General features: G+C 39.9%; 1 protein-coding gene across 3 annotated transcripts in view; it reads right to left on the reverse strand.

The window, feature by feature from the left end:
* Positions 1-5,206: 5,206 nt before the first annotated feature.
* Positions 5,207-26,446, reverse strand: part of GPM6A (glycoprotein M6A) — a 333,975-nt gene continuing 312,735 nt past the window's right edge. For all 3 annotated transcript variants that reach the window (XM_037897560.2, XM_007067068.4, XM_043546010.1), the window contains 4 exons: positions 23,579-23,732; positions 21,594-21,670; positions 20,538-20,603; positions 5,207-7,355 (listed from right to left, as the gene is read on the reverse strand). In XM_037897560.2, coding sequence (XP_037753488.1) covers positions 7,203-7,355; positions 20,538-20,603; positions 21,594-21,670; positions 23,579-23,732 — 450 coding nt within the window. In that variant the 3' untranslated portion in view covers positions 5,207-7,202. The remainder of the gene's footprint in view (positions 7,356-20,537; positions 20,604-21,593; positions 21,671-23,578; positions 23,733-26,446) is intronic.

The raw sequence follows: 26,446 nt of genomic DNA on the forward strand, positions 1-26,446 counted from the left end.
CAAAACTCCCACTGATTTCAAGGGGGCCAGGATTTCACCCAAAGAACGGTGGCTCAAAGCCACCTTTCTGCCACTTTCTCTCCCCAAGTCCTGGATCCTCAGAGCTGTTTTAAATTACACAAACAATAACAGATTATTCAGTTAAACCAGGTGTGCAACACATCCAGCTATGCCCTGACACATTTCCTGTGGTGGGAGGATGGGAACCAAGAGCACCTGGCATAGAGCCATTCACTCTGACTTGACACCACTAGGCGTTCTCCTACACAAGGGGCATCCCCAGCTGCTTTCTAAATGCAGCTTTCCAATCTAATTAGCTGAAAACAGCCAAAAATGCATTAGATGGGCTAAATATACGCATGAAAATCAAACTGGAGAAATTGATTATAGGAAATAGTTTATACGTCTCAATTAATCACACTAGGGATGAATAGTCCAATATTGAAATTAATTTCTAAAATAAATTTAGCTGAATATATAGAAAGGTACAGCACTGACACCATTACAGACTGACATTCCTCTTTTTATCCACTGAAAACCTTTTCCTAAGCAGTGATGTGCCTGTCCTCACTTGCAAAAGCATCTTTTGCATATAAGGAGAGAGCAAATATTTAGAGGGGCACTTTAAAAAATGTGGCTTGTTTTAAAGCTTATTTGGACTTTATGGCACTTCTGGCTTTAGGGAGCCTATATGAGCCCCTTATCATATCTGGATCTGGTGCCAGTGACTCATTTGCTGCACGCTCGAATACTCCTGTTATTACCACAGCGGTAGCAGCATCTGAGAAAGGAGCTTCTCTGTGCCATATCCACCCGTGCTATTAGGAGTTCATGGAAGTTATACACATATCCCCTGTATCATCCTCTCCAGCCACAGAGCTCCAGCAATTCATGACAAGAGGAGGCATATCTGAATTACTGAGACCTGAAGACATTAAAGCTCTTTCTCTCTGCTGGCACCAAACAGCCCAGCCTCAGCCCAGAGTTTTAAGGCATCAACAAAGAGACCAGTGCCCACTGCACAAGGAAGACCCACTTTCCCTGCCTAACCACCCTCCCACCAATCAACCATGGGAGTTCAACTCCTTGACTGACCCTCATCACCACGTCAAAAACCAAAGGCAACACATTCCCAACCAGCTATCTCACAGACAGTGTCTGAAGGACAGCCTACCTGCTACCATATGTTACCTGCTGTGAGGAACAACTGTTAGGTATGGGAGCTACCTACAGCAGTCCTCCTGAAGGGCTGAGAAACAGGAATCATGATGGTTGTATCCAAGAATCCACACAGGATGGAAGAGGTTGCAGCAATGAAAAGTGCCACCACCGTGTTCTCTTCCAGGTGACCTGTGGCTCACCAGCACAGCCCAAAAAATAGGTGGTGTTTATGGGAAGTGGGTGTGGCCAGGGCATGCACTGATTCATTGGATTGCCTAGTCAGCATCGGTTAGCATGGTTCCAGCTGAAATTAAAAGCTGCTCATTTGGGGGGAAATGGCTGCGCAAACACTGCCTGTGCACCCCAGGATGAATTATGCACAAAGGCGCAGTGCAATCTGTGCTTCCCTGTGTCAGCTAAGGTGAATTGAAAAGGTGAAGTCTTCTTAAAAGATTTATAACTGTAAAGCAAGTAATGCAGTCATGAGTACTTATAGCATGTACTGTGCAGAAATCCCCTGCTCCAAGACCTCACTGTAACTCTACCAGCTCAATCTTAACTAGTCACATTCAGTCACTCCTTTAATCAATGGATTTTCTCATGTAGTTAAAGGCATGTTCCTATTCCTTCATGACACATCAAAGCAAAATAATGAATGAACTGAAATGAACATTAAAATGTTCTGTTCTATGTAGACTTTTTTTTTAAAATTCAGTACCTTTCTTGCCAATTCTATGCTGTATATCTTTCCCACAGCCCCTTCAAAGACACATATTACTACTTCCTTAAACTTTCTGATGGTGATTCTACTGGATCAGCATTTTCCAAGCATATAAAATGTACTCAAATGTATAGCTCTGCTATACGAATACACTATAGGTGTTAAAGCTTGTTCTTTGTACCGATTTACCTTATTCAGTTCTTGTAAATTATTCTGAAAAATTCTAGAGCCATCTTCCAGCAGGATTTGTATCCTTTTCTTTTAGATCTTTGTACATTTTACTTAAGTATAAAAGTTTAAATAATTCATCTGAATAGGTTACCATTTCATAATCCGTATATTGATAACTGGAGACCTGTGAAATGGTAGTGAAGGCTTTACAGATATCTTTGTAATCCTCTATTTTTTTTTTAGTTTCAATTTCTGTACATAAAAGGCTGAACATCATTATTTGCTGGCCTTGGAAAACTTACCATGTATATTCAAGTTTAGTGTATTTAGTGATGAAATAATTAGAGGATACTATTTTAAAAAATTGCTCTTTAAACTATGGAACGACTCCTTTTGAAAGCAGGTAACGTTTTGCTAGATATGCTGTGTCACATTGCTAACCAGATGGAAACAATGTTTCAGAGCATAGCCCAGTTCGCTAAACTCATCACAAGGCCTGCTCTTCTCGGACTTGGGATATCAACTGACAATTACTATACTGGATTGTTTCATATAAAGCTATTAAAATGGACTATCAAGCTCTTGAGAGGCATGACTGCCACAGTTCAAGGCTAGGCAGAAGCAATGACTCTGGAATCTATTTTTGGAGGCATCATCTTAGGTTTTCAATTGTGTACTGGGGGAAAGTCAGGCATAATCAAATATGCACTGACCTACAGTTATATAAATTATGACTGACAGGGTGTGGGACATCTTTTTTCTCCCCTGACTTGTTGCTGATGCTCAGCTGCTATGGTGTCTGCCTCCCATTTGCCATGATGTCAGCTAAGGCAATCATGATCATAGAAAGCATTATACACAAACATGGTGAACAACTGTTAAGTAATGAACACAAATTTGAATGGATAGTTTTAATCAGTTGTCATTACTGATTTAGCATTATTTAAGCAGTTATAAACTTATCTTTGACATTTAAATTACTTCACAATCAGATAGGAAGTACACACATGAGGATTATCAAAGTCTCCAACACTAGTCACTGTAATGTTTATTAGCACTGTAACGCCATTGCCCTCAATACCAGGAGACTTCATGAGAGACTACCTGTTCTACTTTGCTTGAGCTGACAGGGAAGACCTTCTGGTATCCGAGTGAATGGGAGTTCTCAGTAGTTACGCATACACAGGACATATTAAGATATAAGAACTGGAATGCCTGTGCTGCTCGTTTGACTCTGTAAAAATCTGTCTTTAGACTGTATTTTTATTCTATTATTCTAGGAACGGGACAGATCATGTCTGATATTGAATCAGCTCTTAGAGATTTTGTGAGAGATTCATAGAACCCTGCATCTGAATCCTTCCTGCGCTGTCAGACTCTGCTTACAGCATGAACAAAACTCAGGCATCCCTGTCTCTCATGTTGTTTGCTAGAATGGCTACTTTGCTGTGTTTTTATACCTTGGCTTTTTTACAGTTTTACATTGTTGGCTCGCTCAACCCCTAACCTGGAGGGCTGTGGACTGCTTTCCATCGGGTTCCAACCTGTCTGGGTTGGGCGGCCCTGCAGGCGTTAAAGCTCCCACCAGGATAACTCTCAGGGTCAATGGAACATGCAGGCTTCCCCACTTCATCAGGAAGCAATCCCCAGGAAACACACCCAACACTAGACTGACTCCAAAATTCTGAAAAGACTCCCACATTGTGAACACTGCTTTTCATGTTTGAAGAAAAAACAGGATTTTACTAACCAATCATCAAATATGGTATGATGTAGGGGGTGCGTGCGTTGTAGGCTTTTTTGTTGTCTGAAATGATAGTTCCTTCCACTAGCATTTATGGAATGTTGATATTCTGGCTTTTGGAAAAGTATATTTGAATTTTTCCTCTCTGCCCAAATGTATTGTAAGGGATATCTGATGTTCACTACTGGAAATGACCAGGTGTTCTGATATGGTGAACTGATTATTTGTAGTTTGGGTAACATTTCTCAAATTTCCATGGGCTCACTTCTGCCTGTAAGGCAGACCTTTGTCTTGCAGAGCTGTGAATTGGGCCCTTTACCTACATGTAATCTGGGGGGGGAGAGGGGAGGTCACTGCTATGGGGTGTAGTTGCCTCCCCAAAATCTTAGTTTGCTTCCCCATCTCCAGACCTTTCATAGGTCTAGTGCTTCATTACGTCTTCCCCTTTTTGCATCCTCCCAACTTTAGAGGATATGATATAATCACATATATCGTTCAACTCCCCTCTGTCCCCTGATGTGATTTAAAATAAAATACTTACAGACTGGAAGAAGTTTACTGTTCATTTTCATCCACAAGAGGGATTTGTGTGCACAGTGTTCCATGCAGGGAAACATGTTCATTTCTTTAGTACCATTGCAATGAGACATTTAAGATCATAAGGTTGACCTGGACATATTCTACATTTGAATTGTATTAGCATTACAGCTGTGGCATATTTTTTCTAACTCTCTCTTTTTTAAAAAAAAATATCAATTAAATGGGATTTGTTCTCACAGTTTCTGTGAAGAGGATGATTGCCTGTGACATTTAAAAGAAGATTGGACACAGAAAACTGAAAAACAGACTATTGAGAACAATCCTCTGATGGCAGAGAGATGGGACTACATTACCTAAAAAGTAGAGCTGGTTAACAATTTTTGGATTAATCATTTTTTCATTAAAAATGCTGATTTGTTAACACTTAAAAGTTTAGCAAAACAGGGTTGGGGGAGCTGACAAACTTCCTGACTTCCAAAAATATAGAGAATTTTTTTTTAATTGCCAAAACCTTTCATTTTGACATTTTTTAAATTAAAAAACCCTGTTTTCTGGCTTTTCCTTTTGAAATGTAAGCTAATTAGACTGAAAAAAAGTTATAGAAAAAAGGCTGACATTCAAATGAAACTTTTTTGAAATGATCAGTGCATTCCGATTGACCTGCAACAAAAAAACCTGGAGTTTTCAGTTCACAAATATTGTTACAATTTCAATTTTTCATCTCAATTCAAGAAGGGGAAAATGTTGAACTCTTAAATATTTGCAAGATGAGAAAATCATTTTCCAGCCAGCACTACTAACCAGTCTCTTCCATCTCTAGATTCATACTGTACATACAAAAGAAAAAAACACACATCAAGGACTACTAATAAGTACACAAAGTACACAAGTGTGTTTATTACATTTTTGCAAGCACTTTGTTCTACATTTCAAAAACGCCACCATCAAGCTGTTGGCACATTTATGTACAAAACAGATTAATTGTAATGCCTGCTACAAAGCATTCTTTGTGAAAATACAAACTCTAATACCAGAGAAAAGCCAAAAGCATCAACATCATTACATGAGTTTAAAAGACATAGTTTTAAAAATCATCACAAACTGTTTAAGACACAAAACTGAAACACTACAATATAGAATCCAAAAGAGGTTCATAATACTTTTTGCAGAACCGGTACTGCACATACCAGAAAACTGTTGACCTTGTAAGACAGTCTAAGTGTAAAAAAACAAAAACAAAGAAACAGAAACCAAAAAAAATCCCAAATCAATCAACTAATACTACTTAATGCATAACCATGCCACAAATAACTATAGTATTACCTTCTACTTACTACAAGAATAGTTAAAAATTACTGATGATGCATGACTAGTAATAGTACAAAGAAGGAGTTTTACTCAAGAACTTTTATTAGAAATGCACTTACACTGAGAGAGAATTCACAATGGTCCAATAAGTGCACAAAACTATCTAGGATTTTTAACGCTGACAAAAATGTCTTGTCAGGATACATCACTTTAAAAGACAATTTACAGCATTCTTGTAGCATTAGAAATAGGCAAAAAAAAAAAAAAAAGCAAAACAAACACCAAATTTGGTCCAATAATACTGATTTTTGTAGGGTTTTTTTACACAGGTACTTCCTTCAACTTAACGACTTACCTTTCTGTTAACATTTTCTTACTCAAAATAAAGGTTCAGCTATATTTCTACACTTTCATACAATAAGCTCTGAAGTGGCCTTTTACCTCACTTTCACATAATACAGGTAAACCAGTATGTGTAGGAAAGCTGCAAGCCAAGCTATTGCATTTATGGAAGCCTTCTTGAATATATCACATACAATATATGTATATAGTTCAGACAGGTGCAATCCATTAAAATTTTTAAAGCAGGTAAAAAGACTTCTGACTTGTAAGGTTGCTGTATTTTTGATATATCACTTTCAGAAATGTAGCTAAGCAGTAATTGCTCACATCAGCACATGAACAGCTCCAATTCAGCATAACCATTGTTGAATTACAAAGAGATCATTCTGCACAAACCTACGCATAGCTATATGATTTAGTTAACATTTGTCTATATACTGTAACTCTTTAAAGGTAACCGTGGTATAACATCCTTTAAACAGGCAAGAGGCCATGCATTATTAGCACCACGGTCTGCATGCTCACAATATAAACAGGAATACTCACCAATAAAACTTTGAAAGAGAATATTCTTTAAGAACATCAAGAATAATACAATGTTAACAAAGATAAGAAGCACTTTTTTTTACCTACTATTACAAATTTAGAAATTGCACCTTTGATTGTTTAAAATGTTCTTAGGACCCTCAATCAAGATGGCCACTGGGCCATCTGGCAAGACTTCCAAATATGAAGGAAACTCATCAGTGTGTTTTCTCTAGATATTGTACATAATGTGCAATGGTCCCTTTGACGTATACCTGTAGTTAAAGTAGTTACTGAAATTAAAACTAAAAAGTATAAAAAGCTATTTTTTTCAAAACCATATAAGAAACAATGCAAAAGGTGTTATGCATAACACATACAAAGTGATTAAAAAAATCAAACACATCTCCGTATTTGACAATAGTTAGTATCCTCGATCGAACAGAACTAATTTCCTTAGGAGGATTCAGGAAAGGCTGTTTAGGAGCTTTGCAGCAGAGAATGGTCACACAAACTATTAACTAATTAGGAAACCAAGTGCTAGACAACCAAAAATTGTATCCGGGCGATTTACAAGTCACCCTAACTATCTTTTGTGAGAAGCACTTTCTTTTTGTTTTTAAAATGGTTAGATGGCCTTTAGTTAAACAACAAAGCATTCAAATGTTAGAAAGTAAGACAAGGTTTCTCTTATGTGTATGCATTGAGCCGCTCTTTAGAGCGGGTAGAATGAATGTCATGAAGCTCTTGCTCCTCCTTTGACTTAATATCCTCATACTTTTGCATTCTGCAAGCATCCTTCACATAGGCCCAGTTAGCAGACAGAACCATGAGATAATGAACCTGTAAGAGAGGAGATAGGGAGTTAGTAACTAATTGCATAGAAACAGAATATATTCAAAGTTGAAAAATTAAGAACAAGATTTTTGGATGGGATCAAAATGCATTGAACAGAGCAAGTCAGGGAGTGGTGTGCAAAAGCGGTGTAAAGCTCACCTTTGCACTTCATTGATCTTGGGGCTATTCTGTGCATGGTGTGTTCCCTCTACACTGTGATAGAGCAACCTATGGGCTGCTCTTACTTATATTTGGCTGCAATGGCCATAAAGCCAAAAACATAGCGGAGGATCAGCATGGCACAGGGGTGTCCCAGACATGCCCCCATTCCCCTTTTTTGCAAGCAGCAAGGAGAGTGTGTGTGACAAAAGAGCCCCTCCAGCAGCCCTACTTCACTATTACAATGAGACCATGGATCTGGTTCAACATAAGGTGTCAGTGGTTTTTGATGCAAGAGAAACTGTGTACTCTGAACTAGAGGCCCATATATCTGCTTGGCTCTAGGCTTCTTAGAAAGGCCAGAAATACTTGAGGAACTGCCCTAACACACAGAACCTGGGAAACTAGCGGAGACATCTTTACAGAAGGCAAGGCGACATAGCCATCCTGAATTCTCTTGGGGTCTGTGTCCTATCCTTTACCCTCTCCTACAAAGGAGGAAAAAGAAAGGCTCATCTATAAAGCAGACTTTCATGCTAACTAATAGCTTCAAGAGCACACAGTAGCTCTCCACAGCCCCATAGCGTGCACCTGGCCTCATCAGCAACAACAAAAGCCAAAGAATTTTAACTCATCTGTGTTCCCTCTGAAAAAGCACAAGAAAAGAGTCTAGCCAGCCACTCTTAGTAATCTGCCAGGATATCTGATGACATCTACGTTGCCTGGAATATATGGGTGCTGAACACTGTTTGGTAGGGCTACAAATAAGTGTCTCAAAATACTATAATCAACCTACTGTAGGGCATCCCTGTGGGTGCTGTGATACACCAGTCCCTTCTGGTGTCTGATAGCATACTGGGTGTACCATGAGCTCAAAGGTAACTGCTGTAGGTACTCCAAGCACTAGGCTTTACAGGCTCCAACTCTCAATGAGTTCTCCAAAACACTGACATTTGGACTGCCAGAATAGCCTAGTCGCAACTGCTTTAATGGTTACAGTAAACAAACCAAAGAGCAGTGTCTAAGCCAGCCCCTAGGGGCAGTTCAGTACAAGACATGAAGGTGGGTGCCAGCAATATTCTCTCCAGGCCACACCTCTCCCAGAGACGATCACACATTGGCCTGCAGATCCCACTGCCAGAGTTCAGTCTTTTCATCCATCACCCATACGTCTCATTGTCTAGTCTGCTTGGTTATCCTGTTTGCTAGTGTAAGTCACTGCAGCTCTAGAACCTGGGTCTGCAGCATCCACCTCCAAGTCACCACCACCAACTGTGAAGCGGACATACTCAGCAGGTCATGAGCATCAGTGGCCCACTTATCATAGGATGTGCTACCCACAGAGGGCCTGATTGAGAGGACATTCCTGACTTTTGGGGAGGATACAGGAAAGTGTCTGTGCAATTAGGTGGAACCTCAGCTAGCTGCTGCTACAGGCCCTGCTTCCTCTTACTGCTCCTGAATGCTGGTTCCTGACCCTGGCTTTATTTCCTGGCTCTGATACCCAGTTTCTGACTCTTGGTTCCTGACCCTGAATTAACCTATGATTCTCATTCCTGACATCTGACTCTGGCTCTAAATAGTAGGCAGGCTGCCCACAATGGGGACTTGACGATGGCCACTCCCAAGCACCCTGCTGTTGCAGCTACTGCTGACTCCCTACCAGCAACAGGCTGCTTCCTGGCCTGCTCTCAGGCCCTTCTCAAGCTGCTTAGCCTTCCCTTCAGTCTTCTGCCTCCAGCCAGCTGCTCCACGCAGCCTCTGGCTCTCCCAAGCCTGGTTCCCTCTGACCTCAGAATATTAATTCCTTTTTCTGCACTCTTAGCATTATGGAGCCCTCTGCTGGCTGGATGAACTGAAGGGTAATACAGTAATACACAGTACTGAACGAGAAGGTTCGTTACCATACTTTCCAGATTGCCCTGCCTCCCGAGAATGCTCTTCAATGCCGTCTTATCTGGACAATATGCTGCAGAAAATCTAGTCCATCCAAGAAAATAGGGTTTACTCCAGCTATTTCCTTGTAATCAAAAAGATGCTAGAGCATCCTGGATATCAGGGACCTGAATCAGTATCTGGTCAAATAAAAATTAAAGATGCTCAACCTGGGAACAGCTCTGGGTCTTGCAAAGGCTTACAGGTGCACAGGGATACTTCCAAAGAACTGGAAGTATCTCAGATTCATAGTGGGTACAGTACTATCAATTTTATGACGTCCTGTTTGGGCTGGCATCAGCACCACATTTATTCACAACCTGTTTGATGGCAATTGTGGACTGCCTGAACAGACTGGAATTCTTTACCTGAATGAAAGGAAAATCTCCAATTAGAATCAACTTCCAAACACACCCCTATCAAATCCTAGCTGAGACATCCAATTGGGTTGAGGGCACGCTAAACAGGGCTTCGCACTCAGGGAACCTCGGTCTCTCCAAAAACAGCAAATATACAGTCCCACAATTTCTGATAATCATTTAACTGCTATGGAAGGAGATCATGCTCACAGTCAGTCTGAGCTGATCTATGCTAGGTATTCATGAATGGTCTCTGGATCAGGGAGTGTTGGATCAAATAGGGAACCCTTGTGATGGATCTCTGCCACCCAACTGAACAATAAGCCTCATTCACCTCTAATAGTAAAACTCCTGGCAAAGCTCAGAAGAGATAAAGGTTTGGTAACCCTAATCACTCTATTACAGCCCAAGCAATTAAGTAAAACATGGGTCTGACACTCCAGAAGCCCCCCCACCCACCCCATTAAAAATTCATAGTACCACAGTCCTGACAAACCCAATGAAAGTTCCTTTGGAGCTCGAGTTTATTAAAAGGAAGGTATTTTCTAGTGGCAATGACTTAAGCTTGTAGAACTAAATAAAATTCTGGATCTAATGACTGATCCTCAAGATACTAAGTTTTAAAATAATAAAGGGATGGTTTATATTTTTGCAAGATTCTGCTCCAACGTGATGTTGGAGTTCCTTTTTAATGAGTCCATTACACTGCCAATATTCTTCCCAAGACTACATGCACATTTCTCCCTCCTCCTTGTAACAATCTTTTATGTACATAAAAATTATCATGTCCCCTCTCAGTCTTCTTTTCTTCAGACTAAACACACCCAATTTTTTCAGTCTTCCCTCATAGGTCATGTTTTCTAGACCTTTAATCATTTTCGTTATTCTTCTCTGGACTTTCCCCAATTTGTCCACATCTTTCCTGAAATGTGGCCCCCAGAACTGGACACAATACTTCAATTAAAGTCTAATCAGTGTGGAGTAGAGTGGAAGAATTACTTCTCATATCTTGCTTTCAACACTCCTGCTAATACATCCCAGAATGATGTTTGCTTTTTTTGCAATAGTGTTACACTGTTCACTCATATTTAGCTTGTGATCCACTATGACCCCCAGATCCCTTTCTACAATACTCCTTCCTAGATAGTCATTTCCCATTTTGTATGTGTGCAACTGATTGTTCCTTCCTAAGTGGAGTAGTTTGCATTTGTCCTTGTTGAATTTCATCCTATTTACTTCAGACCATTTCTCCAGTTTGTTCAGATCATTTTGAATTTTAATCCTATCCTCCAAAGCACTTGAAACCCCTCCCAGCTTGGTATCGTTCACAAACTTTAAAAAGTGCACTCTCTATGCCATCCCAGGCCCTTGTCCCCATTCTTACTGTTAAAAGTTCCTTAGAGTTTTAGCTGGAGCACAGTGAAGCCATTAGGAAGTCCATCCAACTTTTTGTTTCATTTGACACCAATTTCCCAAGAAACACTGATACTAAGGAGGCCATGGCTGTCTAATTGCATTTCACACTTCTACGATTTGGCTGACCTAAAGCTAAAGGACCATGTCAAGGTTCATTCAATCTGAAGCAGGGCAGTTTCCACTGCCTGCCTCAGGGATATTTCGGTTTCAGAATTATGCCAGGCAGCACATCGTCCTCACTCCATACTCTTCTGAAGCCCTATTGCTTTCATTTGGTCTTTAGGGAGATAGTCTGATTCAGTCTTTCCGTACTTGTGTCCAAAGTAGGGGAGTCCAAACTCTTCTGCCCCCTAGAATTTATTTTTGGATGTCCCTTATTTGAGTTAGCCAACATTTTGAAAATTTTCTACCCCCTGAATGCATCCTATAAGCTTCCCATCATGTAAAGCTGTTTTTTGGGAGCCAATCTACTCACCGCACATAACATTAAAAAAAACCCACCACTTTTCTTTCTTGTTGCTATTGGTCCTGTTGTAGCATTATTGTTTACACCTTCTTATAGCAATATCTCAAGCCACTTCCTCTCCAGGAGGAAGAATCCTGTTCAGCTTGCATCTTCAGAGAAGAGGAATTATATATTTTGTAATTCTGCTTCTCTGCAGATATCGTACTGCAAGATTCTAACTTAACCATCCCCCCTCAAAGTTGAGAGAAATATCAGTTTGTGTTTTTATTTATATATGAACATTTAATGTTCTTTCTACTTGGACACTTCCTTCCATAAATTTAATATTTATTGTTTATATTATTATTTGCGGAGCCTTTGCTTCCTACTCATTCAGGTACTGATGGGAAAGTTCTAAGAACAGCAGTTTAAAGGTTCAGGATGGTGCCTAACTACAGATAAGTGTGGCTGTTTCTTACTCCTGTCTGTTACTTCTGTCCTTAGGAGACAAAAAAAATATGACAAATCAATTAAAAGTATACAGGTACTTCTATATAATAACTTGCCAACAGACCCATTCATTTTTCAAGCTGGAACATGGAACTGCATATGGGTGAATGAGTAGGTAATTAATTTGTAAACACAAGCAATCGTATCCTTAATACACAACTTTGAACTCAAAAGGTAGGGTAGCTAGTGGGAAGAAACAGTCCTAGAGTCAAATGATTTTGCTCTACAAAATAAGTTTACAGCAGAATGTGTTTCTTCAAAAAAGTATTTCCTTGACAAAAATTTAGATTCTTCTATATTTCAGCATTTGGGAATGGATGGGGTTAGCACTCATGCTAACCCCATCCATGAAGATGAATAACTCTTTTCTTTTGTAATAAGACTAACTCTGAAAACTGTGTAAAGACACTAAAATAAAAATCGCATTCCTTTTCAGGAAGGCTAGTGAGGCCGAAATAGATCTGCACCTGTGAAGTAATTTGGCTCTTGCAGATATCCCTATATTCACTGGTGTTAATAGAATACAGTACATGACTGTTGTGACTACACATGTTCTTAAAAAGTAATTTAAGCTTCTCAGAAGTCCCTGGGATTATAGATGGAAAAAAATCTTAAATATAATTCTTAAACGACTGGCGATGAACACAAAAAACTTTATTGTTGTAGTCAAATATGTATATTCTGGCTTCAGAATTATTAAATCTTTGAATTTTAAAATAGTTTTATCAATCTGCAGCTTTGCAAAGGACTGGTGTTTGAATATCAATGAGCTTGTTAAAAAGTCTGAATTCATTAATGGGAAAGATCTGTCGTTGTTTCATACAGGCAGGAAAACAGCCAAGGCAAAAGGGATGTGTTTTAACTAGACTGCGTCTTTATTCAATCATCTGGTAACTATCCCGCAATAAATTTTATAGAGCAGATTATCTTTCTTTCTTGTTAGAGGGTTGCCATCCACCCTTCACCTCTCCCTTCGGGTCTCAGTCTGGTGCTATCCCCACCCCACCACATATGAAGGTTAGGTCACTGGGCTGCTGTGAGTAGGGCAAAAACCCCCAACACCACCACAGACACCCTGGCCAATCTGGCAGTGAGGGGAAAATTCCTTCTCAGCCCAAAAAAGGTGACTAGCATGATTCTCACAGAAAAACCAAACAACCCAATCCTCTGGTAAACTCAGAGGTGGGAGCTGCTTGTCCAACAGGCAGTGGTAGCCAGACCATAGGGGAAAAGGCTTATATAGCCTCCCCTCTGTTGCACAGGAACCAACCATCTTCCTCAGAGCTCCTGCGTCTTCATCCTGCATCTTCATGATTTGGGAGAGGGAGGTTCTTTAACCTCCCACTCCCAAATCATGAAGATATCATTCTGGTGAAGGAGAAAACCATCCTAAAAGGGAACCAGCCCTTTTTGTTCCTGCAAGTCAAGACAATGAGCCCTACCTTTGAGGCTGACAGTGTGCAGGTTGAAGGACTGTGCCTAAAAAATAATGCATCACAAATAGGGCTGTCGATTAATTGCAGTTAACTCATGTGATTAACTCAAAAATATTAACCCTGATTAAAAAAATTAATCATGATTAATCATACTGTTAAACAATAGAATACCAATTGAAATTTATTAAATATTTTGGATGTTTTTCTACATTTTCAAATATATTGATTTCTATTACAACACAGAATACAAAGTGTTCAGTGCTCACTTTATATTATTATTTTTATTACAAATATTTGCACTGTAAAAATGATAAACAAAAGAAATACTATTTTTCAATTCACCTCATACAAGTACTGTAGTGCAATCTCTATTGTGAAAGTGTAACTTACAAATGTAATTTTTTTTGTTACATAACTGCATTCAAAAACAAAACAATGTAAAACTTTATATTCTACAAGTCCACTCAGTCCTACTTCTTGTTCAGCCAATCACTAAGACAAACAAGTTTGTTTACATTTACGGGACATACTGCTGACTGCTTTTTATTTACAATGTCACCTGAAAGTGAGAACAGGTGTTCGCATGGCATTTTTGTAGCCAGCGTTGCAAGGTATTTACATGCCAGATATGCTAAACATTCATATGCCCCTTCATGCTTTGGCCACCATTCCAGAGGACATACTTCCATGATGATGATGCTCATTAAAAAAATAATGCATTGAATAAATTTGTGACTGAACTCCTTGAGGAAGAATTTCACGTTATAGGAGTCTCGGATGACGACGCAGCACATGTTCGTTTTAAGAACACTTTCACAGCAGATTTGAAAACATGCAAAGCAGGTACCAATGTGAGATTTCCAAAGATAGATACAGCACTCGACCCAAGGTTTACGAATCTGAAGTGCCTTCCAAAATCTGAGAGGGATGAAGTGTGGAGAATGCTTTCAGATGTCTTAAAAGAGTAACATTCCGATGCGGAAACTACAGAACCCAAACCACTAAAAAAGAAAATCAACCTTCTGCTGGTGGTATCTGACGAAAATGAACATGCATTGGTCTGCTCTACTTTGGATCGTTATTGAGCAGAACCCATCATCAGCATGGATTCATGTCCTCTGGAATGGTGGTTGAAGCATGAAGGGACATATGAATCGTTAGTGCATCTGGCACGTAAATATCTTGCGATGCCAGCTACAACAGTGCCATGTGAAAACCTGTTCTCACTTTCAGGTGACATTGTAAACAAGACGTGGGCAGCATTATCGCCTGTAAATTGTAACCAAACTTGTTTGTCTGAGTGATTGGTTGAAGTAGGACTGAGTGGACTTGTAGGTTCTAAAGTTTTATATTGTTTTATTTTTGAATGCAGTTATTTTTTGTACATAATTCTACATTTGTAAGTTCAACTTTCATGATAGATTGCACTACAGTACTTGTATTGGGTTGTAATCAAAAATAAATACAAAGTGAGCACTGTACACTTTGTATTCTGTGTTGTAATTGAAATCAATATATTTGAAAATGTAGAAAACATCCAAAAATATTTAAATAAATGGTATTCTATTATTGTTTAACAGTGTGATTAATCACGATTAATTTTTTTAATTGCTTGACAGCCCTAGTCACAGATCATTCTACATGGCATATTGCTAACATGGACTCTTTGGTGTTTAAAAAAATTACCACTGCAAATAAATAAAATATGTACTTTCAGATTCATTTTCCCAATTCAGGAGGGAGATTAAATATTTTCAGCTAAAACAGTTCCTAAAATTCGTATTTCCCCAGAAAACGGCATCCAAGATGCAATTTGCCATCAGTTTTTTGGAAAAAACATAAATTAGTTTAATTTTCCAATACTTCAAAATCTGCAGTTACTGCTCAATGCCTGAGGGCCAAACGTTGCCTTTTGGACACATGCATCAGAGGTCCAGTGAAGTCAAGGGAAGCCACGTGAGTGACTTGAGGGCAAAATTAGGACCAAAGGTCTGTTTCTGTTGTTTTGGCTTTGCTAGCACATATTTAGAATAATAGTTTAACCCCAAAATACATGGGACTTAAGATCAGGAAAGCCAATACTCAGTCCTGGACTAAGCGACAGGTTTGAAGTCCAATACTGCATGAACAATCAGGACTAGGAACTGAGAGCTTTATTCCTTGAGACTGCAAGGATTTCCTCACCACAACCACCTTTCCGCGTGCATCTAGGGTCCACAATAGTGGGCTGGATAATGGGGTTGCATCCAGGGTGAAGCTTCTTGTTGCTGGCTGACCTCTTCTTCTACTTTTCCACACGGAAGATTAAGAATTTGACTACAAACTGCTTTAGTCCACACCAGTGTGGTGTAAATTCTAGTGCACACTAGCATGTTGCACGCTAACTGGCCCAAGTGGATCCTACTGGCATGCACTAAAAGGATCCCTAGTGCGTGTTAAAGTGGTACTGTCTGAAATAGGATGGGCAGTTAGTGTGCAACATGGTAGTGCACACTAGAATTTACACCCTGTTGGTTTGGACTCAACCACTGTATAAACAAGCCTTAAGGAAGGCTGAAAAGAACTCAGGATGGTGTCTTAAATTCAAGCAGGAGACCATCTGCTCCTTCAACATGAGGCAGGAAACAACTTGGGATTCTGCCAGCACAGAGCTTAGAAGTTAGATGCAAAACTTCCTGTATCACCACCTGCCTGAAGGACAGGGAAGAAGAGCTCACTCCCTCATTTACACCCAGGAGCAACCATGCAATGGAAACCTATGCTTCATGAACAAAACACATAATAATGCAGTGGCATGAGTGTATCTGAGAGCAGAATTTGTCATTTGGTGTCACTTCAAAGCTTCTGTACTACCTTCAATGTATAGACCAAATTCTGTCCTCGGATACATGCATGCAGTTCCCATTGAAGCCTTATGTGCCTATCTGCAGCCAGAATTTTACCGTGTGCTTAGCTTTTGGTAGTCTTAATTTTCTATCTGAACAGCTGCACGTAATAGTGGTCCAAAAGTGCATTATCTATAACTAATATGATGCAACGAATACATCTCTCTACAACTGCCATGATTGCATGCACTGATGTCTATGGAAATAATGGTTCATGGTACAATTTACTGAGTAATTAAAAAAAAAAACCAAAATTAGCTCAATGAATACAAAGTAAGCATGAACATGGAATGGCAGACAAGAATAAATGCAAATGGGCTCTCTTAGCCAAGCAATGATAGAAGTGGCAGAGGAAGAATCTGCTGAGCAGGGGTCCTGGAGTAAAAAAGCTATGATAATGTTCCAGTATTGTTGAGCTATATGGGTGCTTAAAAGTGACAGTAGCTACACATGCCAATGTACGTAGGGTATGGAATAAACCAAGCACCCACACTACCACAACACACCCCAATGGGCTGCGAAGAACTGTGGTCCACACTAGCCACCTTCCCTTATCACCTCTGGAGTACTGGCAACCTATTATCGTTCCTTTCTGCCCACTGCATTTTAGGGGAGGGGCTCTCGACACCCTATATCCCCCCCCTTTAGAGGACCCACTTAAGTTACTGATAATTTAGCCTATCATCTCTTTTACTGGCACCTGGAAACCTCTATCAGTCTTTGCAGAAATATCTAAACAGTTTAAATACTCTCATCTTCTCTTAAAATAATTTGTCATCAGAAATGCTCCCCTTCCCTCACCTTCTTTGTCATATCGCCTAGCTCTTAAAAATTATTTCCATCTTTTCTTACTATAACTACTTTAGCGAAATTAAAAATTCTAGGACAGAAGCAAACAATGCGTTCACTTGCTTTAAATAGCTACTTAGTTAATGAATCAAATGTCAGAAAATAAATGATCTTCTCTATTGAATATATTAAAGCTTTCTCCAGTTAATTAGAGTGCTCTGTCCACAAATTTAACTTGAAATTATTGGCCATAGATAAAATAATACTTCTTTGGCAAAGTGGTGAGGGAAGAATACTTAGTTAATTCTTTTTTCCCCAAGCTGAATCAAATCTTTCTGGAAATACCTGCTGTCACTTTGGGTTCCAGTAGGGTTTGTCTGCAGCAGTTCACTGAGCTGCTACTTTTTCCTGATAGTGACTGCCTTGTGCTCCAGCATCTAATCTTTCATGTTAAAAAACCAACAACCCTATTTAAATCCTTTATGTCTGTGAAGAAAACCTTCAAAGTGTGAGCCAAGTATAAACTGATGTAATTATATTGTCTTGAATCTGTCAACAGCCTGAGAATAACTCTAAGAAAATTGTGAGCTTTCCTAATACATTTCAATTAGATGTTTACTCTGGAGCCTAACAATGGAACTATTAGTGTAAGTGTAAATAATCATTTTGCTGCTGAGCAAACTACACAAGAAAAAATCGGAGACACACTCCCTTATAAATTCTGTGCAATCTGCTGTGCTGCTGTCTCAGTGTGTAATTGTAAATGGACTGTGCTCAAGCTGTGGTTATAATTCAGGGGATTACCAAAACGGCAACCTGCCTAAACTGTCTTACTCAGAAAAGCGGTTTTTAAAGAAACATTAGAAGCAGTCATACTTGAAAGTTATGTGACGGGAGTAACTAATTCAGAAGTGGTATGTGTTCTGTGTGATTGACATATTAGCATAGAGGGGCTATTATCAGAGATGGTTAAATTGGTTTGGGCAAGAGAAGGACTGAGAAGGCATCCACTCCCCAGACATAACCTGAACTTTATTTCAGAGTCAGATACATCCCCAACTATCACTGAGACTATTTTGCTGTGTGGGGCCTCACAGTCTTTCTATAAGACCCCACTGATGCCCTGTCATTCCTAGGTTTGGAGTCGCTCTGTGCCTTCCTTTCTATTTATTCCTCAGTCTATATTGCATGCCTATGGGACATCTGCCCTTTTACATAAAGATATGTACTATGGGGCTGAAGGTAAAATAGCCTTCACTCTGGCTCCTGCCACCACAGAACGAGTGGAGATTTGAAGCTTGTTTTATGCAAGCAGGGGAGTCTGAATGAGGATCACCAATAGGGCAAAATTGGTGGTTTGGATAAAGCAGCATTGTCTCTAAGGAACTGAGTATAAAGGCTGAGAGCCAAAAACTCCTAAGTTCAAAACCTTCTCTACCACAAAATCACTGTGCAGCCTCAGAATACTACTTCTTAGGTGTGTTGTAAGGATGAATTAGTTAACAGTGCTTTGAAAAATATTAAATGATACGCAAGTGCTAAGTGTTTGTTAGTTGAACTTTTAAATGCTTATTTGAACCAATGATCCTTTCACGAATTTCCCATCACAAGAGAATATAGCTGAGATCAGCCATGCAGTGGAAACATAATTTTCTCTTTAAAATGTTATAGCATTAGTATTTCTTCTTGATGAAGAAAAATCTGCTTTTGGAAGAGCTGAGAGTTAATCAATTAATGTAATATAAAGTACTGATCATTCTACTTACACAGTACTTTTCATCTTGAAGCAATTAAATATAATTTTTAGACATTAATTCATCTTCTTGCTACTCTGTCACAGTAGCAGAGGTAGCTGTATTGTAGATGTAGAAACTGAGGCACAGAAGTTGATTTGTGCAACAGGGCTACTAGTTCAGTCCGCTTGACCATGCCCCGCTTTCTCTCTTTGCCCAGTATAAAGGTGTAGCAGATAGTAAAACATTTTAAAAACTACATCTTCAATTTGTAACGATGAACAGTAGTTTTGTGGCTTGTTTGGTGTAAGTGAAACAGTTTTCATAGGTGAAAAAATAATCCCCCAAAAAGCATTATTATTAATAGGCTTGGAAGGATTAGATTTTTATCAGTAAATGTCGATCTCACGCACACACTGACAAAAAATATTTCCATAGATAATAATGAAAATTTACAGATTAATAAATTTTCAAGCAGCATTTCTCTTACTTTACTTTAGAGTTTGATTTAAGGCAATTTACTTTACATGTATATTTTGACTGTGATGTTGACAGTTTGTGATTTAACAGTTATAAAGCTTTAACTTTTTGAATCTCAGTGTCTACTGTCATTAAATAATTATTGTCTGGCCTAGCCACTTTCTCTGCTCCCTCATACGTTCTCCAACTGTGAACTTTTAAATGAATAAATATCTTTAAAAATGCTTAAAAATAAACATTGATATTATCCGTCAAAATTCTAAAAAGATAAAAATTGAATTCTCCCAAACCTAATTCTAAATCATATTTATTACAGTGGTACGTAGGGGCCAGCCGCGAATGGTGCTTAACACTGTACAGACACAGAGTAGCAAACGGTCCCCAATCCAAAGACTTTACAATTTAAATAGTCACAACAGATGCAGGGCAAGGGATATAGCACACACACATATATTTCATGACAAAAACAACACACTGTAGACATAATTTTGGTCAATCTAGTGTTATATTTTTTGAAAATGCTACCATGTTCATAGCAATAAACAATGTTCATTGGCAAAAATGGCAACATTTCCTCCTGGATAAAATCTAAGAGCTCAAGCTCTTCCTCAATCTCTGCAAAAGGATGTTTGTCATTTTAACATCAGCAGCACAGCTGAAAATGAACATGAAGAGACAGTAGGCAGGCATGTGCACACAGAGGAGGGCACGAGGAGGAAAAAGTTTGGTGGGATTGCCCTGCGGTTTGCCCAAAAGATCCTTCTAAACATAGCAGAGGAACAGATACTTACAGGAATTTCAATATTAACAAATCAGGATAGGCTGTTTAAAGGAGGATTTAACATAAAATAGCATTTTAAATTAGTAATTAAAAAAAATAGTTAACAGTATCCCTTTAAATTCATATGCCTTATTTTGTCTAGTAGTAATCGAATGTATTTTTCAGCTACTAATTCTACTGCTGACAGTAATGTATAAACAGGATATGTCAGTGATTTAGATGTGGCTGTATGTTCAGGGGCAGTGTCCCCAGTAGCTTACCATAGCAATGACTGCTGCTCCAGCTCCAGCAAGTGCCACAATGAACAAATGGAATGTCATGTTTAGCTGTAAAGGGGGACAAAGAAAACAAATTTCATAGTAGTAACTCTACATAGAAACCAAAAAGCCGGCATCTGACAGAGCAAACGACTACTTTCCCCCTGCCATTGTTCTGCAGAAGTTAACGATTCAGTAAAATTTTCGACCAAATTCACTGCTGGCATGGTGTACGTAGATATGAAACTACAGTGCTTTTATTTTCAGGGTACTGCACTTGAAAATGTCTAAGAACTCAGTGTGGGTGCAGAAACTCCAGCCATTTTGTTTTCAAAGTTGCTGCAGTCTGTAACCAAGGAGATTTATATGCACTGGGGTGAAATCCTGGCCCATGAAAGCCAATGACAAAACTCCCTTTGATTTCAGAAGGGCCAGGATTTTAGCCAGTGTGTTCATTTATGGAGATATTACTTTTGTATGTTAACGTTGTTTTCTTTGATCTAAATTAAGAAAAATAATAATCGGAACTAAAATATATAGTCTTTCTTTATGGAAAAAAATACAAAGTGTGTAGCTCCATCAAAGTCATGGGAGTTATAGACTCCTACATCAGTGGGAAAAAATGGTCCAATGAGTTTAAAAACATTACTGTTCTGTTACAATATAACCATAATTTCTTCCAACTCCCTGTACTCTCTTTTTTCCTAAATATAAGGACAATAATGTTTTTCATAATTTCTTCTCACCATGTAGCCGATGCATTAACCCTCAGTAAAATCTCAAATTAAAAGTTACAGGTTTAATGGAATCTTGTTTTTTTAAATCAAAAAATCAAAATGTAATTACAAAAATTATGGTTGAAGAAACTATGTTGATGGGAGATGTTTTCTAGGGGAAAGGAAAAGGACTATATTTTTTCCCTTGTGCCTTCACTCTATCACTTTGTCTACAATTAAGGAGGTAAGTGTTGGAGAAAACCATATATGCCAGTTACTTCCTAATAAAATGACGGTTATGGATTTGGCAAAAAACCCCATCAAACTTAGCCCATTTACTCACCTCAGTAGATTCACACATCCTCAGGAAATTTTCAGACATGGTGCAAATCTTCTTTTCCTCTCCAATAGTTACAATTCCTGAAACACATAAAATATTCACTAGATTTAGTATTCAAAGCATTCAGTAGTTTTCTTCAAAGGAGCTGAGGAATCCAAATTCTTGGATGTTAAGTAGAATAAAGCAACTGTGGCTCATATTTGACACAACTCTTAGGTCTTCAATTGGTCTCTCTCATTGTCATAAAGCTGACATGTTACCCTTTTGGTAACAGTATGAATGGAAGCAACACACAATCATTCCTCAATCCATTTTTTATATTTTCATTTTGGATTTTATTAATTCCAACCAACAGGGTATTCAAATATTAGAAAACAACTTTCAGCCAGTGCACATACTAGGCCTGTTGGCAAATTTAAAAACATTCTCTGTCCTTATGCTGAGGAACATGCGAGGATCAGGATCCAAATTTGCTTGCCTGGTGCAAAGCGTCTGTTAGAGGCTATAAAAGTATGTTACCCAGAGGTATGCTTAATCATCTGTTGATAATGAATGCAGCTGCTTACAGTAAGGGAAACAAGAAGCTGCTGTACTGTTCACTTTGGCACGTGACAAGATACTAAATCATAGATTAGCCTGTTGAAAACTACTGTGTTACTGTGGGAAATAGTAATGTTGTCTTCCCTGTAGGGGATCGGTAGGTTTTTTGCAGGACTTGCAAACCAGATGGAAACTGTAAAGATTATATAAATAAAATACAGATGCAAACATTAGCAAAACAAAAGCCCCATACAGCATTTCCAGAGATAAGCATTGACCTTTAAATGGCTCTCAGATCTCTTATCTTCTGGGGAACAAAGTAAGAAGACTAGCTGTTATTGCATCATAGAAGTCAGAAATAGAAAAGAACAATTCATCAAATCCACTTCTTCCAGATCAGGACATAGGCCTGTTGACTGTATGATACTGAGCCACTCTTTCTTCCTCTATTGCTAAGCTATCAGATAGACAAAAAAGCTACAGGAAGAGGCTTAGAATTGACTAAGCAAAGACTATGGCGGGCGGAGTACAGACATTCTCTTTGCAAAGCACAGGAGCCACGCCCCTGCCTCCTCCCAGTCAGAGGGTGGATACTGAGACATGACAGGGAAATGGTGCAAGAATGTACTCAGTTTAAAGCTATGCCTATCCCTCCTTGTGATCTAACCATTCTAACAATAGGAGATGTTTATCATTTCCCCCTTCAGCACTGCCTTCTTCCTTATTTCAGTCTTAACTCCTCCTTATGACTTATGTCCCTCATCTCCTTTATCATATCTGTGAACAGGCTCCACTTTGTTGCCATCTTTCTAAGCTGACCAGAATTGGGAGCAGTTTTCCAGCTGCAGACTCACTACAGCCATTATCACCAGGGTAGTGGAAGTTTCCAACCTAATATGTGGTACCTTTGTGTATACAGATCAATACTACATTTTTATGCTGTATTGCACTGCAAGCTCATTGCTAAATTTCTGTCTACTGCTGACCCTACAGTAAGTCTTTTTTACTGCTTTCCAGTACCCTCACCTCCTACTGTATATCTGGGTTTCAGATCGTTTCCCATGTATGTAGCAATTTTCATTTTTCCTGGTTGACTCTCAGTCATATTCTTATATCCAGTTCATATTTTTAATTTCTCTCAGTCTTTTTGTTTGATTTCTCTATTTTCAGTGGTGTTTGCAATAACTCCAATTTTAGTGATGTCTATGAATTTAACTGATGTGCCTTAAATCTGCACACCATTGAAATAATAGAATATAGACTCACTTTTTTGTTGGTTTGTTTACCAATTTAAATACTTATTCTGTACCAACCTGTAAGGTGTTAGGCAAAAATTTTGGAAGCATCAAGGATTTGCAGACAACATTCCCAACAAATGTTTCTAAAAGGCTGCTTTCTTAACTGGGTTTGAAGTCTCAATTCACATTGAACATCCATCATTCACCTACCAAACTGACGAAGGTCCAAGCAGAGATTAGCCCCTTCCACTAAAGTGGTATTTCGGCAAATGGTCCACAGATTGAAGTACATGTAAACAGGCAGAGAGGTGAAAGCTGTGACCCCTAGCCAGGCCAGCATGAAGACGTACGTCAGCATAATAAACTATATGAAATACAAAGGAGAAAGAGAGAGAAACAAAACCAGTAGAACATTTAAAAAACTCTGAAACCAACTCAAATACAGAACCATACCCAACATGCATGCAGCATTCTCAGTTTTGTTTTCTGTTGTTTGGAAGTTCCATTACTTTCCTTGTGTTTAATAGACGGGCAGTTTATTACTGCCCAGAGTAAGGGGCAGTGCACTATTGTGCTGTCTCTGGAACAGCCCAGGAGTGAGATTATGGCTCCAGAGTCACAATCTCCCTCCCCAGTGCTCCTGGGTCTATACCTGATCCAATGTACATCACATGATGTGACGGTGTAACTATCTCACTGGGCACCATAAGGATGGTGTGGAACCAACTCTCTGCTCCTCCTTTCCCCCCACCAGGAGACGATATAGTGGCTGTAGTGCAAATAACTGATGGAGGAATGCAAGGGAGGTCCTTGTGCCCGCGTATGGCTCTATGCTACTTCGTGAGCTCAAGCCATGATTTAGACCATAGTTAAAATGAATCACTTGCCATTGCAAGCAAAGCATCTCATTGACTTCAATGTGTATTGGATCAGACGCAATGAGGCACCTCTCTCACGTATTTGCAAGCCTGAAACTAATACAAAGGGCTTTCCCATTATAAACAAACTGGAAAACGTACCTCCGTCACTAGGCAAAGCACTGAATCATGTTTTATAAACTATGTTGCAGCTATGTATTCACCGAATGCTATTATTTTAACCTCTGGTTTCTAGAGTAGAGCAATTTAAAATTCTAGCTGTGTATTTATAACAACCGCTGAACTCCATTTGACTTCAAATCCAAAACCCATGTAACATCTAGAGGCAGTGAATATGCTTCAGTGTCACAGTGCTGACTATCGGAGACAACTAGTACAGTATTCCATTAATGGGTGCTCTTTTCTTATTTTGTACTGAACAAACAAACTGTGTAAAGACCAGAAAAATATGTCAAACTGCTAAAAACAATCACTGAACCTGCACTTAAACACTGGAGCCAAACACCCACATTTGAAATGGACATTGATCGAGATTTTGCAGTGCTGCTCCATATTGAAGAACTAAATTTTTTTAGTATGTTTCTCAAATAATTCCACAGTCCCTGTGATGGGGTGCCTCTCCCAGACAGGCATAAAAGGGGTTAGCCATGCCCTGACCCAGACGTAGCAATGGAAGTGAGTACTCCAAGAGGCCCAGAGGGGCTGCGGAAAGCACAGCCAATCAGGGAGGCATTTTAGGGAGCAACCAATCAGGGCCCAGCATGCTCAGATAAAAGGGAGCTGCAGGGCAGAGTAGAGAGCAGCTGCTGCTGGGAGCCCAGGGAGTAAGGACTGCATCCCTGGAGGATTGAGAGAACTAAACTCCTTGGACAGAGCAGCAAGGACCAGGGAAGCAAGTGGGAGCTCCTGGCTGGCTGCTGGGACTGAGCAGCTGAGTGCCCTGAGATGAGGGTGAAGAAGGTATTGGCGCCATGGGGAAGCGGCCCAAGAAAATATAGCAGCATTGACGGAGGTTACAGAGGAGCAGCAGGAGGCTGCTAGTTACAGGGTTCCTGGGCTGAGGCCCGGAGTAGTGGGTGGGTCGGGGTTCCCACCACTAGGAAAGTGGGTCGATGGTTGAACAGAAATAATCCCCACCCAGAAGGGGGAAAACACGGATGGTGACCTAACCAGAGGGCTGAGTCGCAAAGAGGATGCTACAGTTCTAGGAACTGAAAGAGGAGCTGTAGGCGGGAACAAAGATAGATTGCTGGTGTGCAGATCGTGGATAGGGCAGTCAGCCTAGAGCTAGTCCCTCGCATGACCAGGAAGAGGTGCCAGTCTGGCGATGAGAGCTGCACCTCATGACACTCCCAATGACAGCCTAAGGCCTGAATCCCTACAATGCATATCAAACACTGAATCTGACAGTAAGGAACTAATATGAGTAATGCTGGATGATCTGCCCAACAAACGAGGAAAAAACCCAACATTTTCTGGTTCCTGTAAAGAAAGTTCTCTTGCATAAGTTTAAAAAACCCAATTATAAATATCCAGTATGTGGACTTCATATCACTGTGGCTATCTTCCTGTCTATGTCACTACAATAAAAGAAAGCTAAACATGGCTAGACGTAGAGTTAAGTAGCAGGAGGGGTGAAAGTGGGCCCGTACAGTGTACTGGTAAGAAGCCAGTACTGGCCCTTACACAGCCCACATTAAAGCGCTGCCACAGCAACGCTTCAGTGTCACTGTCTGTTCCCCGCACACCCACTTTGGCGGCCCTGTTGGTAGGGATCCTACCGGCAGGGCCGCCAACAGGGGAAGCAAAAGGGGCAACGATATTAAAGCGCTGCGGCAGCGCTTTAAAGTCATTGCCCCTTTTGCCCCACCAGGCCACCAACGGGGAAGGGGGTGGGGAAAAAAAGGGGAAGCTGCCCTAGGGCCGGTGATTTAAAAGGGCCCAGAGCTCCCAGGTGCTGCTGCCACTACAACAGCAGCGGCCAGAACCGTGGGCCCTTTTAAATCGCCGCTGGAGCCCCGGGCGGCGTGGGCCAGGCAGCATGGATGGGCTGGCTGGGGGGGTCTGCAATCCCACCCCTTCCGCCCGAGGCCCCACCCCTTCCAGGGTCCGGAGCTGACCCCTGTGCCAATAAGAATTTAATATTACTTTCACCCCTGAGTAGCAGTATGCACCAATTTACACCATAGATAAACCCTGC

The sequence above is a fragment of the Chelonia mydas genome, chromosome 4 (genome assembly GCF_015237465.2).
Source record: "Chelonia mydas isolate rCheMyd1 chromosome 4, rCheMyd1.pri.v2, whole genome shotgun sequence".
NCBI lineage: Eukaryota > Metazoa > Chordata > Testudines > Cheloniidae > Chelonia > Chelonia mydas.